At 44.1% G+C, this 16,649-nt stretch overlaps 1 protein-coding gene across 3 annotated transcripts in view; it reads right to left on the reverse strand.

The window, feature by feature from the left end:
- Positions 1–1,405: 1,405 nt before the first annotated feature.
- GGA2 (golgi associated, gamma adaptin ear containing, ARF binding protein 2) overlaps positions 1,406–16,649 on the reverse strand; it is a 33,753-nt gene continuing 18,509 nt past the window's right edge. For all 3 annotated transcript variants that reach the window (XM_045849134.1, XM_045849133.1, XM_045849132.1), the window contains 8 exons: positions 14,376–14,501; positions 13,508–13,627; positions 13,186–13,214; positions 12,534–12,664; positions 11,033–11,190; positions 6,263–6,432; positions 4,867–4,977; positions 1,406–4,331 (listed from right to left, as the gene is read on the reverse strand). In XM_045849134.1, the coding sequence (XP_045705090.1) occupies positions 4,221–4,331; positions 4,867–4,977; positions 6,263–6,432; positions 11,033–11,190; positions 12,534–12,664; positions 13,186–13,214; positions 13,508–13,627; positions 14,376–14,501 (956 nt within the window). In that variant the 3' untranslated portion in view covers positions 1,406–4,220. The remainder of the gene's footprint in view (positions 4,332–4,866; positions 4,978–6,262; positions 6,433–11,032; positions 11,191–12,533; positions 12,665–13,185; positions 13,215–13,507; positions 13,628–14,375; positions 14,502–16,649) is intronic.

A 16,649-nucleotide genomic window follows, 5' to 3' on the forward strand; every position in this document is an offset into this window, starting at 1 on the left:
GGCATGGGTCCTGTGGATCTCTGAGTGGGAGCTGGGACCAAGCCACACAGAGCGTCCTTCCACAAATAACATGACAGGTAATGTTTTGTTAATTACCTGTTCGGGTAGCTCAGTTGGTTAGTGTTATCCCAATGTTACAGGGTGCAGCCAAGAGGGGGGACCCCAAATGGGCATTTGAAATGGGATCCAGAACTCAAGGTGTCCAGATTTTAGGATGTTCTAACCCCACCCCCAGGGTGTGGGTTTGGGGAAGGGACAAATGGAGCAGGGCCATTGAGAGCTGTTTTGCATAGCAACAGCCTTGCAGCTAAGCTCTGGTGTGGTCATTTAACATATCTATAGCCTTTGGCTGGTCACTTAGATATGTTAAATAGCTGTGGCTATGCTCAGAGCCAAGGGAATGGAAGTAACTACCCCACCAAGGTGTAACTGGGGGGCAGGTCCCCGGAGTTACAGCACCTGCATGGGAGCTTGGAGATGATTGGCTCCAGGACTTGGGGCCACACCTGCCCAGACCCACGATGGTGACCAGAAAAGCTGGAGAAGACAGCAGATTGAGGGCAAGTGTGCCCAAGTGTAGGAGGAGTCGGAAATGGGGCTGCAGAGGAAGGCGGGCCCGGGAATTTAAAACCCAGAGGTGGCAGCCATTGAGGGGGAGAACCATGCGGCAGCCCTGAGAGGGAGAACTACACAGCTTTAGCAGAGTGAAGATTCCCGCAGCCCTGAGAGAGAGAGAACCACGCGTCCTTGACAGAGTGGAGACTCCCGCAGCCCTGAGAGAGAGAACCACGCGGCCTGGACGGAGTGGGGACTCTCCTTTCCCGCAGCCCTGAGATAGGGAGAACCACGTGGCCTGACAGAGTGGGGACTCCTGTGGCCCGGGGAGAGAGGACCACGTGCCTTTGCCAGAATGGGGACCCCCGCAGCTTTAGAAGGGGGAACCACCACCTGGTTTTAGCAGAGATCCCGGTGACTCAAGCTGAGGGTGCCGGGAACCCAGGGAGGTCTCCCAGTCGAGATGGAGTACTAACTGGGAAGAACCAGAGGACTGCCTGAGCCATGGACTTCTATTTCCTTTCCTGAGATATGGTACTCTGGACTGGGCAAAGGGGGAAGGAAGGACTGTGTCTGTTTGTGGGTCTTTTAAGGGACTTTAGGATTTTTGATAAAGACATTAGGTCACTACTTTAAGTTTGTATAGCATTAAATAAACACTTCCTTTCCTTTTCACAAATCTCTGGCATTGAGAGACGTCTTTCTTCGGGCGGCGGACGTAATGGACCCGGGGCCTTCTTTCAATAATAGTATATTGTCCCAGGCCCCCCTTGTTTGTTCTGTAACACCAATACACCAAAGTTGAGGGTAAAATTCCCAGCCAAGGCACATACAAGAATCAACCAATGGATGCATAAACAAGTAGAACAACAAATCGATGTTTGTGTTTCTCTCAAATCAATATTCTTTAAAAAAAAAACCCGACCAACTTTCTTGTGGCTGTGGAAAGTGTGCTCTATTTTTGGCGGATGATGCCAGTGGGTAGGTCGCACAGTTACAGGAGGGTACTGTAAGCAACTTCAATTTGATTGCATAGGCTTTTCAGACATTAAGAATCATGCAGAATTTTTCAGCAAGGGATTCATGACACAGATTGTCAGAGAATTCTAGTGGTGGCAAGTATCACTGCTCAAAGAACTGAGAGGCAGGTGACTAATGTGAATACAGGGGAGGGCAAGATATGGTTGTATGTAGAAGTAAACACTAGAGACAAGAGTATTAAGTAGAATGGATGGAGCAGGAATGAAGGATCCATGAAGGATCAGATAGATGCTTTCAAATAAAAGAAAATGTAGGTGGAAACAAGGAGAAGGCTGGGTTCCATTCTAAGCAATGGGAGTTTGAGGTAACAGTGGAACCTCAAGATAAACAGACCCACTGCCAGCTTAAAACATGGATCTGATGTCAACACAGAGGTAGAAGCTTGAGATGGAGGTCTAGGCCCCATCTAGAGGTTAAATGCCCAGATGTGCTTAGTGAAGTCCTAAGGATTAAACCCTGGGAAAACACCATAGTTAAGGGCAGGTGGAGAGGCACAGAGGCAGGAAAAGAACTAGGGGTAAGATAAATCCCGGAAGAGGAGTTCAGGACAGGAACACACTAATCATCAGTGCCTTACTGATTACCTCTACCAGGTAATAGGGACTTGCCTGTCCTCACTAGCATGGAAGATGCAGGAAGGCAAGGACTCTGTCACTACTGTATCCACAGTGCCTACAACAGTGCCTGCTTCATAGTAGTTGCTCAAATACTTAAGAGGATAAGAGTTGAACCTTAAGTGGTCACTGAACCTGATAATTAGAAGGCACTGATAAGGTAAACCAAAGTCACTTTCAGGACCCTATCCCCAACCCTCTTGTCCTATCCAACTCCACCTAAGCAGAGCACCACTGCCAGAAGACAGAACAATGTTCAGACACACACAAGTTACTTCTGACAACAGGATAAGACTGTTTCACATGTAAGCCTCATTCATGCATTTTAATGGATCACTCTTCCTAGGCCAACACTGTCATTATAGACTATGAAGTAGCTAGAGCCTATAAAAGCTATACAGAGCACGTGAACATAAAAGTAACTTTAGATTAAAATGAACCTTATGTGCATTAGGCCAAATGAAGAAATCAGCCCATCATTTATGAGTTTTCACATTTGCTTAAAAATTAGCATACCTTGTTTTTTTTATAGCACCTTTCCCACCAATTAGTGTTGGCAGATTTCCAACTAAATGTAGATATTGAAAGATCAGTCTACAGAGTGCCAGGTTTCATAATGAAAAGCCCCAAATGGCGCCTCACGGTTTCTGAGGTAGAATTCTGCTAGAACAGGTGAGCTGCTAGAATTTTAAAGTCTTTCATTAGGCCATCATAGCCAAGGTCAGCTTTCTTCTCCCACCAATTGGGCCAAGTAGGACCTCTAAAACATGCAAGAAGTGCCTAGCACATAGTAGGTACTAAGTATGGATTGTATACCTGAATTTTCCTTCAAAACAAAAATCCACATCTCTTTCCAGCATTGTTCAGATCCCCAGGGCTTCTCTCTTCACTGAAACAGTTGTTAAGATTTCACATCCTTCATGAAGTCTTCCTTACTTCCTCAATAGTTGACAGTTCCCTTTAACCCTATCATCTCTAAATGCAATGGCTTTTGCAGCTCCTACTTACTCAAAAGTCCACAGAGTATATTTGCTACACGGGTATTTATTCAATGACTTTCTGTACTTAGTCACCACTTAAATCACTACTAAGCTCTTTTCATATCTATTTGTATCACAGTTTTTCATCTTGGATTGTGAAGGCAACATTCCAGGGGAGCCTGGTAGCTATGATTTACAATAACTAGCACTGTGTCACAAAGAGCTCTAGGTAAATGCCTGTAAAGAGGATAAGGATGGAGATGAGGGTCCTGAGTAAGGACCCAGACAAGCTGCACAACCCTCAGAAACTGAGGCCTGAATGAGACCTAGGATCTGGTTTTCCCTCTGGCCTGGAGGGCCCATCTATGGGTGATTCTAAGGCACAGTGGTAAAGGACATGATTGGCCCACAGGAGTGGTCCTCTGGTCTAGTGGCAGCCCATCACATGGAAAGCAGTGCAACAAGCATTCCACTGAGAAGATATTCTGGAACACTTGCAAGTAGCATTCTCTAATGGAAATGGAGACAAGGTCTTACTTAAAAGAGAATGCCCCAAAAGATATACTCTGCCCCAAAACCAACTAAGTAGGTCCCTTTTAAGGTCCCTGAGACTAGCAGCCTGGGAGCAAACAAGACTTTTGAAGGCTGACAAGACACACAGTGGATGAATGAAAAGATAATACATGAAAACAACAATAGCTTTGGCTTATAAAACATTCACCCTGAGCAGAGAGATCAGTGTCCAAATATGCAGAAAGAGATATGATTGTAGCAGATGGTTATCACAAATGCTTTAGCACTTCCCATACTGCCCATATCCCAAGTTCTGTTCCTCCATCCCCTGAACTCCATACCACACACACACACACACACAATCTGCAGAACAAGTCAGAGGTTGGTGGCTGGCAACCAGAGCCTGAATCGGGACAGAACTCTGGGCACTCTGCACTAGGTCACCATTATTAGTCCTATCTAGACAGCACAAACAACACTGCCTAAACTTGAATGGCAGGGTGTGTCTTGTGAAAAGTTAGGCTGCACCCAAGACTGCCAGGTCTGGAAAGTCTTTCACTTCTCCTACTTCGCTGAAAGGCTGTCCGCCCTGGTTGAATGTCAGCTTATACCGTAACCGGATGGGCTCCTAGGCAAAGATAGAAGATGGTAAATTAGTAAGGAGCAACAGAGAGACAAGCACAAAGTAAAAGCCTTTCCCCATCCAGTAGTCACCAAAGAGCAGTATATTCATGTTAACTGGAGCCAGGTGAGGGCTTCACCCAACTGTGACAGAATACCCTGGCCTAGACCCCTGGGGACCAAAACCCAAGGGGAGCTAGGCACACATCCTGCAAGTCCTTTCCCACTTGTGCAATCCTAAGTTGGACCACTGCTCAGAGACCAGCTGAGGACAACAGACAGGCATCACCCTTTTGGAAGACTCTTTGTATTAGGGAGAGTCTGTGTCACTCCCTTGGTTCCCAGACACGACAATCTGGTCACGAGTATTCTTTCAATAAGCCTCAGAAGAAAACATACTCTAGCAGGAACCAACCCACCACCACTCCCAACCACACTAGAGACTTCAGAGCAAGACCTCATTATGCCTCTGTCCATGTACCAAGCTGCCAACCCACAGTTCAGGGCCCCAGCTCCCTCGTGTTAAAGATACCAGAACCTACTTTGTGTGGATTGTCGAGTAGCAGCATCTGAGAGATCACGGTTGGTGGCATCAAAGGACTGAATGCTGGGAGCTGGGAACTGGATGCCGGCTGCAGTTTCACTCTCATTGACTACAGGGGGACAGGGGAATCAACATATAACTCATTCCTAGTAAATGACAGCTTCAATAAGGAGATAAGGTGAACAGGAAAGCTTGACCCACACCCCACCCATTGATGACAGGATGCAAAAGACCACTCCTCCCATATACAGAATGTGTCTGACGTGAGTCAGAGAGTGGCTTCTAAGAGGCACATGCAGAGTAAGGGCACATCTTGAGTTGAATTCTAACTCTGCCACTCACCAGCTCTATGACCTTGGACAAAATATTTAACCTTTCTGAGCCTTTGACTGATAATTCGTAAAACAGAAGTAACCCCTGGCTGCCGTAGCTCAGTGGATTGAGCGCAGGCTGCAAACCAAAGTGTTGCAGGTTCAATTCCCAGTCAGGGAACATACCTGGGTTGCAGGCCATGACCCCCAGCAACCGCACATTGATGTTTCTCTCTCTCTCTCTTTCTCCCTCCATTCCCTCTCTTAAAATAAAATCTTAAAAAAAAAACACACACACAAAAAAACAGAAGTAACCACAGCATATGTCCCACATGATCACCATAAGGATTAGAAAATATGTATCTTTAATTTTGTCTGCCTTGAACCTTTCCATTTAGGACATGCCCCTTCTCCATTTGTGATTCTGGTATGGTTGTTAATCAGTGGAGCCCTCATCCCATTGGAAAGGGGTAAACCTAATATCCAAATTGGCCAGAGTACCTCATATCCCTGAACCCAAATTATTGCCAGTGTATACAGGTAACACCACAGTGCCAATCCTATCCTTGTCTTGGGCAGTCTGCATGCTTCATGCCAGATAAGAGTTTCTTTCTTTCTTTTTTCTTCTTCCATATTCATTATTTAATTTAATCTTTAAAATATTTAATTTTTCAATTACAGTTTACAATCAATATTATTTGTATTAGTTTTAGGTGTATAGCATTGGAGAGTTTCTTTCGGAGAGAAAAGGGCTAAGAACCATGTAATTCTGGAGCTGCTGGTACCATTTTTCTCCTTTGTGGAGAGTCTGTCAGAGAACAAGCTCCAAAGAGGAAAGCAAAGTCCTCTTTGGAGATGGGATGAGACAGATTCTTAAGGAATCATGGAAGAACCTACCTGGATCCAGACATCAAGAATCTGCAGTAAAAAGAGCCAACAGAGTTCCCATTTTATCTTACATGACTGAGTGCAGATTCTGTCTTTATACCTAACTAACAGATAATGTCCCAGCAAAGGACCTGTTACTCAGAAATGAAAACCTTTATTGACAAGCTCAAAGAATCTGACCAGCGGATGGCTCACCTTTGGCACAGCCACTTGAAACATGATGTCCCAGACAGGCTGAGTGGCAGTGCTCATCATGGTCAGCAGTAGCACCTGAACTTCAGGGTGACCCGGGGCCCCCAACTGGGAAAAGTGGAGCAGAATTCTGAATCCATTCCGGTCATACACAATGACTGGAGGCAGGCTGCCTGGTAGAGAAGGGCCAAACAGAAGGGTTAGTACTGCTATAATCCCCAGAAAACCAAGCCTGAAGAAGACATGTACAATCTCACCAAATGCTGTCGCTCCTCGCTCCTCGGGTCACAGCAGCTCTTAGACTTAACCTTCTGCACTGCCATAATCCAAGTCCTCAGTGCTTCTAGTTGGATGCCTATGACCCTCCCGCCATCCAACCGTCCTAAGCACATTACCAAGTGTTTTTTTTAAATAAGAACTTTTTAAAAAGGAGATATGATTATGATCAAAATAATGTATGAACACAATGGGAAATACAGGATATCAAAGAACAAAATAAAAACCACTCCTAATTCTACCCAGAAATAAGCACTGCGAACATGTGGGCTTCTGTCCTTCCCATCTCTTGTGTTTGACTACACACATACTCTCCTATATTCAACTTCGCAAAACTGCACAGACAGCAGATCTCATCAAATCAATAGGTTTAATGGCATTCCAACAGAAATACTAAAACGATTGTTTTAATGTGGCTAGGAAATGATTCTAAAGCTAATTTGGGGGGTGGGGGCGGGGAATCATGAGACTGACCATTAAAAACAGAGAGAGAGAAGAATGGGCTATTCACATTAACAAATACTCAAGATATATACAAAGCAGAAGTTCAAGCAAAATGGTATAAGCCAGAGCATACAGAACAGACCCAAATATGAGGATTTAATATGTTAATAGCATGTATTTCAAAACTGGTGGCAGATTAATAAGTAGCGGACATCTGGCTAACAAGCTGGAAAAAAACTTTAATAAGTCCTTGTCTCATGCCAACTTTCATTTATCAAAATGCAAATATAAAAATACAGTTAAAAATAAATAAAAATATAGTTTAACAATAAAACTGCCGAAGAATCAAAAGACTGAGAATAACCACAAGGGATTATGGGTGAGAGCACTGGGTTAAGGCAAACTTTCTGGAGGGAAGCTTGACAATGCAGATCAAAATTGTTTAAATGTTGCCCTGACTGGTATGGCTCAACTGGATGAAGCATCACCCCATAAACAGAGAGGTCACAAGTTCCATTCGGGGTCAGGGCACATGACTGGGTTGGGGGTTTGGTCCTCGGTCAGGGCAGGTACAAGAGGCAACCAATAAATGTTTCTCTCTCACATCAATGTTTCTCTCCCTCTCTCTCCCCCTCATTTTCCCTCTCTCTAAAACTAATAAGCATGTCCTCAGGTGAGGATAAGAAGGAAAGGAAAAGGAAAAGGAAAAAGAGAAAAGAAACAAAACTACATTAAGACATTAACAGAACTTCCATCTCTGGATGATAATGGTACAGATGATTTTAATTTTCTAGTCTATTCTCTTTTCTAAAATTTCCACATTTAACATGTATTTTTTTGCTTTTAATTTTTTTTACTTTGTTTTTAATAATTTATGATTTGTAAAAAGTTACAAAGGTAACAAAAAATTCCCATATACCCTTCACCCAGCTTCTCCAAATGTTAACATTTTATAAAACCGCGGCACAGTTATCAAAACCAATCAACTAACATTGAACATGGATTATTTTTTCGTTTTTTAAATGTATTTTATTGATTATGCTATTACAGTTGTCCCATTTCCACCCCTCACACCCTCTCCCACCCACATTCCCCTTTAGTTCACATCCATGTGTCATAAGTTCTTTAGCTTCTACATTTCCCATACTATTCTTGCCCTCCCCTGTTTATTTTCTACCTACCATCTATGCTACTTATTCTCCATACCTTTTCCCCCTCTCTCCTCCTCCCACTCCCGTTGCTAACCCTCCATGTGATCTCCATTTCTGTGGCTCTGTTCCTGTTCTAGTTGTTTGCTCAGTTTCTTTTGGTTTTGTTTTAGGTGTGGTTGTTAATAATTGTGAGTTTGCTGTCATTTTACTATACACGTTTTTATCTTCTTTTTCTTAGATAAGTCCCTTTAACATGTCATAAAATAAGGGCTTGGTGATGATGAACTCCTTTAACTTGACCTTATCTGGGAAGCACTTCATCTGCCCTACCATTCTAAAGGAAAACTTTGCTGGATAGAGCAATCTTGGGTGTAGGTCCTTGGCTTTCATGACTTGGAATACTTCTTTCCAGTCCCTTCTTGCCTGCAAGGTCTCTTTTGAGAAATCAGCTGACAAGTCTGATGGGAACTCCTTTGTAGGTTACTATCCACTTATCTCTTGCTGCTTCTAGGATTCTCTCCTTCATTTTAATCTTGGCTAATGTAATTATGATGTGCCTTGGTGTGTTCCTCCTTGGGTCCAACTTCTTTGGGACTCTCTGAGCTTCCTGAACTTCCTGGAAGTCTATTTCCTTTGCCAGAATGGGAAAGTTCTCCTTTATTATTTGTTCAAATAAGTTTTCCTCTTGTTGCTCTTCCTTTTCCCCTCTGGTACCCCTATAACTTGGATGTTGGAATGTTTAAAGATGTCCTGGAGGCTCCTAAGCCTCTCCTTATTTTTTTGTTGGTATTTCTTCATTCTTTTCTGATTGTATGTTTTTTTCTTCCTTCTGGTCCACTCCATTGATGTGAGACCTAGCTTTCATTCCATCACTATTGGTTCCCTGTGCATTTCTCTTCATTTCACTTATTGTAGCCTTCATTTTTTCATCTAATTTGTGACCAAAATCAACCAATTCTGTGGGCATCCTGATCTCCAGTGCTTTGAACTGTGCATCTGATAGGTTGGCTATCTCTTAGTCGCTTAAAATTACTGGTTGTGGGGCTTTCAATTCTGTTTGAGCCATCTTTTTTTTTCTTTGGTCTAGTCGTGCCTGTTACATATGAGGGGCGGGAGCCTTAGGTGTTCACCAGGGCAGGGCACCCCAGTTGCTGGGTTGTGACGCTGTATATGGGGGCGGGGTCCTAGAGGGAACAATGGCACTTGCTCTGCTGTCTGTTGGACCTCAGTCCCTTCCATCACTTCTTCCAAGCAAATTGGGCCCCTCTGGTGCCAATTCCCATGTGCGTGGGCTTGTGCACCCCATGGGACTTTCCAACAATCTCCCTTGTGAGGCTGGGATCTCTCCCTGTGCCTCAACCCCCACAGGTGTTTTCCATCAGTGCCCAAGGCTCTATTTCCCAGCACTGGGATCTTGGGTTGCATGCACTGCCTTGCTTTACAATCACTGCCTCGCTGGGTCTGCCAGTTGCCACCCCTTGGCTGGGGTCTGCCAGCTGCTGCTTGCACGCTCAGGGTCCACCCGCTGCAGTCTTGCACGCCCCAGATGTCTTACGTGCGCAGTCCTAACGCTCTTTGCTGTCTGGGCCTCACCCTGTGCCCAGCTGCCCAGCTCGGCCACTCCTACCGATCTGGATGAACGTGTCTATTTTAATTTCTTGGTTGTCCGACTTCCATACAGTTCAATTTTCTATCAGTTCTGGTTGTTATTCTGTTTCTAAATTGTTGTTGTCCCTATCTTGGTTGTGCTAGGAGGCACAGTGTATCTACCTATGCCTCCATTTTGGCCAGAAGTCCGGACTTTTTTTTTTTTATATTTTATTTATTTATTTTTAAAGGGGAAGGGAGGGAGGAAACGAGGGAGAGAAACATTAATGCCTCTCACACGCCCCCTACTGGGGGCCTGGCCTGCAACCCAGGCATGTGCCCTAGACTGGGAATCGAAACCTCAATCCTTTGTTTTGCAGGCTGGCACTCAACCACTGAGCCACACCAGCCAGGGCTGAACGTGGATTATTTTTATATCAAAAATTAACAAAGTCAAGCCCTGGCTGGCGTAGCTCAGTGGATTGAGCTCGGGCTGTGAACCAAAGTGTCGCAGGTTCGATTCCCAGTCAGGGCACATGCCTGGGTTGCAGGCTATGACCCCTAGCAACCACACATTTCTCTCTCTCTCTCTCTCTCTCTCTCTCTCTCTCTCTCTCTCTTCCTCCTTTCCCTCTCTAAAAATAAATAAATAAATAAAATCTTTTTAAAAAAATTAACAAAGTAAGTATGCAAAGGGCTCCCACTGCTTACTGACTGTTTAACTTCCTCTGCCTGGTTCCAGGGCTCTCTATAGCCTAACCTCACCACACCAAGCCACAACAGGGCCCTATGCCCACACAAGAGGGCCAGGCCCAAGATCTAAAGCACAGTTGTTTCCTGCTCACATACTAGCGCTGGGCACAGGCAGTCACCATACTTAGCTGGGCCTTCAGTTTCCTTTCCTTTATGAAAAGGGTAACATCTACTTTCCTGCCTTAATGAGGATCCCTAGAAGAGGAGAATCGCCAGCCAAATTGTCCCCTTCCTAATTTCGCCTCTTCTGAGGTATTTCAGGTCACACTGAACATTACATTCTTGAATTCCAAATGAATGAACATCATGTCCCTAAGAAGACTCAAACTCCCTAATTAAATCCTGCCTGTCAATACCCTTCACTATGTCCACTCCAAGACAGAGAAAACATTCAGGAAAATATTAACTAAAAGACATGAAGTCACCTCCTTATCCTCTGCCCCAAGGCAAAATTTCCACCACTCATCTTCCCCAGTTTAAGAGCCATTCCTATGAATCCAGAGGAAATAATGCTAGGCATCTAATAGAGAAAAGGAAAATAACAGGGTGAAACTGCACTTACTGGGCTTAACAGACTCCAAAGGGACAAACACTTGAGCCAGAGGTGTATTCTGAGAAGATGAGGATGAAGCCAATGGGCCAGCCTCCCAGGACCAACCAGGAGATGACTTAGTACCTGTCGGCACTTCCTTAGGGATGTTTTTTTGTGGAATATAATTCCTGCAAAAATAAAAAATAATAAAAAATATCAAGACCAGCAAGAATTCCAGGAATCTGTAATTAGGATTTCTGACGAATAAGATGGGGGGAAAAAAGAAATATATACATGTACATAGGTATGTGTGTATATTTTAGAGGTATATGACTTTATATAAGCAATTTAAACTATACCTCAGTTTTCTAATGGTGTCCTAAGAATTAACTGAGAAAAATGTTTGAGAAACACTAAGTGGAATGTGTAAGGCAATTAATGTACCTGTCAGGCAGTCCCTGACAACAGAAGCTCCATTAGTTCAGTTGCCCACATGTGAGCACCAGGGTGAAGTAATGCGGGAAGATGGTAACACAAGTTATATGGACCATTTCATTCATACTTCTTTATCATTTTGTCCATTTGCAATATCAATTGAAAATGTTTTTGAAAAACTAAAGTCGAGACAGAAGTAACCCACCAAAATCAGAATGATGACTGGCCCCTATGGAGTGATTAGAGAAAGTAAACTGGAAAAAGCCCTTCTGGGTGCAATAAGTATGACCACCTGGCACATTACTGCCACCAGAGCCCTGTGGTCTCTCCTCACCAGGGTCAAGGGCACTCGTTGTTGAGAGAAGGCAAACTGCTCCAATATTTCCAGAGGCAAAGGGACAGGATCTTGGGAAATGTATTCATATTCACAGCTTGAAGCACCTCTACTTTCAGGAAATCTGTACTGTAACCACTACCCAAGTACCTCTAAACTGGAAGCTATATAAAGATCCATAAGGAGGAAATGATTAAATACATGTATACATATATATGTGAATCATTATATAACTATTGGAAAGAATGAAACAAATTTATATAAACTGACGTGAAAACATATTAAAGATATTAACGTGATATGAAAAAAATACGCTGGAATACAGTTTGTAAATTATGACCTCATTTGTGTAAAAATAAGAGACAGTAACACATTACTACATGTATAGAAAAAAAAGCAAAGAAGGAACATTCAACTTTGTCTTAGGGGTTGATATTTGGGACTTTCTGTACTAACTGTTCCTCTCGTGATCAAATATTGCTTCATTTCAAATTAAATTATAATCATAGAAGAAAAACCCACCTATATACAACAAAAACATCATCATCTCCTGCTGCTACTGCTTAAACAAAACCTCCAGAGGTCCTGGCCAGAGTGTGTCCTTCCTTGACTTACAATGGGAGTAAAAGGAGAAGAGGGGAAGCAAAGAAGCCCCTCCAGAGTGAGAGGGCTCTCCCTGCCTTGGAGGGTCACCCCAGCCCTGGTGCCATGAGCATGAGCTGCACACAGGAGCCCCCTCACCCTTCCCACCCACAGACTCACAGAGGGTCCGCAGGTGGCTGTGAGGAGAGGAGGTCCAACAAGCTCCTTTCTGCCGACGGGCTCTCAACACCACCACCTGGCAGTGTCCTGGCAGGATTCCTCTCTTCCTTACAGCAGCTCTGCCCAGCAACCTGCCAAACCAGGAACGGCTAAAATAAGGCCGGGCCCTGACTGGTGTGGCTCAGTTGGTTGGGTGTCATCCCGCAAAGCAAAACGTCACAGGTTGGGTTCCCAGTCAGAACACCAAAAATAAATAAAAACAATAAAATAAAAATAAGGCCAGGGCATGAATGACCACCAGCCATGGTGACAGCATGTCACAGCTCTCCTGACCCCACCAAAAGCCACTGTAGCTCAGGCTGACTTCACTGCCCGACACAGGTAGGCAAGAAAGGGCAAGAGAACATGACTCCAAGTAGACCTTCAATAAGCAGGAGGGCACTACTGAAGAGGGTAGGGGTATGAGAAGACAAGTATGTCTTCCCTCTGGGGTTCCAAGCTTAGATAGTAGAGCTGAGGAAGAAGCTTTGGCCTCCAAGTCTGCAAGCACCCTCTAGGCTATGCCATAGCCCCACTCTTCCCCTAGACAGCACTAGGTTCAAGGGACCTACCCTCTGCTCTCTTCTGTGGTCCCAGAGAAAAGCTTCCTTACCTTGTTGGTAACTGGAGTATCACTGATTCCTACAAGGAAGGAACAGAGAGATGCACACCAGTAACTCCACCTGATAGGAGCTGGAGAGTGACCCCATGTCCAACCTTTCTAGAACACTTAGAAAGCCTAGGCAAAGCAAAGTAGCCAGTCATTCACCTCATCCATGGCAGATCTGAGACTAAATAAAAGAGGGCCTCTCTGAGCTTCCCAGTACACCCAATTCCCTCCAAAACAGGCATGTTCTCCCTAAATGGAACCAGCTTACTCACACTCCCTGGGAGCCGGGATCATTCAGTACCTCTCCCCAATCAACCACCCTCACCTAAGGCTGCCAGGTCCTGATGAAGTAGAGATGGTGCTCCAGTTCCAGCTGGCTCAGATCCAGTGTCTACCTCCAAGTCCATCAGGCAGTTCTTCATGCAGACTGTTGGATTCTGAAAGACTAGAAACAAACAGATTTAGGAAGGCAAGTCAGTCAGAATAAGAGCCAAGTCTCCACTTAAAAGTCTATCAGCTTCCATCAGGCCTCCTTCCAATCAAAAGACATCACCTCACCCCACCCTCAACATACCCCCAGAAAAACAAGCTCAGGAGAAAGGCTTGACATATAGCCTGAGTTGGCATTTGAAATGAGGGAGCCAGAGTGACTGCCTTCCCACCCAGCAGCCAAAGTCCTCCTCTGATGGTCTGGACACAGCAGAGCTGTATTCTCCAATTCAGAGCCCTTTGGAGGCTGCTGACCACAGCTAATCAGAATCACCTGCAGAGTTTAATAAAAATGCAAATATCCAGGCCTACCTATAAGCAATCCTGATTCAGGAGGTCCAAGCCAGAGACCTAAGAGTCTGCATTTTAACCAGTATTACAGATGATTCTGATGCAGCTAGCCTGGCATCAGGAACCACTGAAAAAGATCACTTTCTCGGTCTCCAGCTCCCGTAAGTATGCACTTGTGAGAAGTGGAATACAGACTTGGGCACAATATAGCCACCTGCCTCTTATAGCCAAAGCTGGGGTCCAGCCTGTCAGTCAACTTGTCAAGGCATGTGGGGCAGTGCTTGCAGGAAACAGAAAGAGGCCAAGTTTTCCCATTTCTACATCATAACCCAGAATATTCTGAGAGTCATTTCTTTTCTGGTATTTGCAGGCTGCATCAAAGCAGAGGGCAGGGGAAGGCTCTCTGCACATACCTCTGGAGACAGGTATGTCTCCCACTGTGCTGCTCACTGTGTTCCCAAAGATGACGCGGCCCTCCATAACCTGCTTGTACAGCAGAACTCCCTGGGTGAGGAGGTCATTTGCCTGAAGAATCTCCACTGAAGAATGAGAGAAAACTCAGAATCCCCAGGTTTGGCTACCAACACGTCAGTCTTTTTTAAGCCATTCCACAACACAGCTATGACATGGCTCTGCCAGATTCAGTATATCCATGCCCCTTCCCCCAGGTCATGTGATCAGGCCCCTCTATTACATCTAGTCACTCAATCCCTGAACCCCAACACTTTTAGTTTTCAAGATATAGGAGGGCCCTGGCTGGTGTGGCTCAGTGGATTGAGTGCCAGCCTATGAACAACAGGTCACCAGTTCAATTCTTGGTCAGGGCACATACATGGGTTGCAGGCCAGGTCCCCAATTGGGGTGGGTGGGCAAGGCGTGTAAGAGGCAACTGATCGATGTATCCTTGACACATCACTGTTTTTCTCCCTCTCTTCCTCTCTCTCTAAAACATAAATAAAATAAATAGAATAGATGATTTAAAAATATAAATCCCTCAATATAAAAAAAAAAGATACAAGAGAAACAACCTGGCTGCTATAGCTCAATGGATTGAGCGCAGGCTGCAAACCAAAGGGTCGCAGGTTCGATTCCCAGTCAGGGCACATGCCTGGGTTGTGGGCCAGGTCCCCAGTAGGGGGCATGTGAAAGGCAACCACACATTGATGTTTCTCTCCTTCTCTTTCTCCTTCCCATCCCCTCTCTCTGATAAATAAATAAATGAATAAATAAATAAATAAATAAGAGAAACCAAATTTTTTCACCTTCTATACCTGTACTGGCCAACATGATGGCCAACAGTTGAAATATGGCTCTATCAACTAAAGCACTAAAACTTTATTTTAATTAATCTAAAATTAAAACAGAAAGCTATTTTATCAATGTGAATATGAATATTAAAAAAATTTTTGGTACTTTATTCAGTTATTGAAAAGCTTTTAAGTATGTAGGGAACAAACTAGTACATGAATCTACCTTTAAAAAATCTAAATACAGATCAAGAATTCCTGAGGAGGCCCTGGCTGGTGTGGCTCAGTGGACTGAGTGCCAGCCTTCAAGCCAATGGGTCACTGGTTTGATTCCCAGTCAGGGCACATGCCTGGGTTGCAGATCAGGTCCCCAGTTGGAGGTACATAAGAGGCAACCACACACTGATGTTTCTCTCCTTCTCTTCTCTCTCCCTTCCCATCTTCTCTAAAAATAAATAAAATCTCTTTAAAAAAAGGATTCCTGAGGAAAATGTAATGTCCAAAGTAAAATGTCCTGAAAGTATAAAATATACCCAGATTTCAAAAACTACATGAGTATCTCATGATCTGGTTTACCTGCAAAAACTCTCTCCTAGGAAAGAGCAAGAACACAGGACCAGGGGCTATGCAGGCCAAAGTGCCAGAAGATTACTCCTCAGCAGTGATCAACTATTTATTTCTTGTCCCCAACCAGACATCATGGGCCTCCTGAATACCACTTAGGAAGTATTCTTGCTTCCCCCGTCCCTACCCCAGTTGAACCTGAATCTGATCAAGGTCCCAATCCAATTTATAAGAAATATCAGGAATTTCTAAAAACATATCATGCTAAACACCATGCCATCAGAAAGGTGAGACCAAGAGAAACCGTACAAGTCAAAGGATGTATTTTTCATGCAAAAAATAAGGAGAAAATGGAGGTTGTCCATTAAAAGACTTAAGAAATACCAACCACTTTCAAAGTATGGCTTTTCTTTTGAATCTGCTTTAGAACAAACTGTTTAAAAAGGAGGGAAGCAAACAGCAAGAGATGGTTAAAGAGCAAAATGCCAGGGACCCCTGAACACTGAATATTTAATTACTTTGAAATGTTTGGTATTTGCTTCAAAACAGAATGGCAGCAGTGTGGAGAGTGGTACAGAAGAAATAAAACCTAAAGACTGGTTACAAGTTGATCATTGTTGATAGTTGAAAAGTACATAGGATTTTATTCTTATTCCCCTCTTTTGATATGTTTTCAGATTTTCAATAAAGAAGTTTAAATGTTTTAATACCCTATTCAGGTATTAAAATTCTCCATTCTCCCTACTACTGTCTCCTCCCCTCATCAGGCTGACTCCTTAGAGGTTACGTACGCAGTCCCTGAAAGCACTCAGGATGGGGGGACCTCCAAGATAACCACTCGAAAATGTTTCTTGGCTTCCGTGGCATGTCCAGCCT

This window comes from Phyllostomus hastatus, unplaced genomic scaffold, assembly GCF_019186645.2.
Source record: "Phyllostomus hastatus isolate PE091 unplaced genomic scaffold, TTU_PhHast_1.1 phas_contig_64, whole genome shotgun sequence".
Lineage (NCBI taxonomy): Eukaryota > Metazoa > Chordata > Mammalia > Chiroptera > Phyllostomidae > Phyllostomus > Phyllostomus hastatus.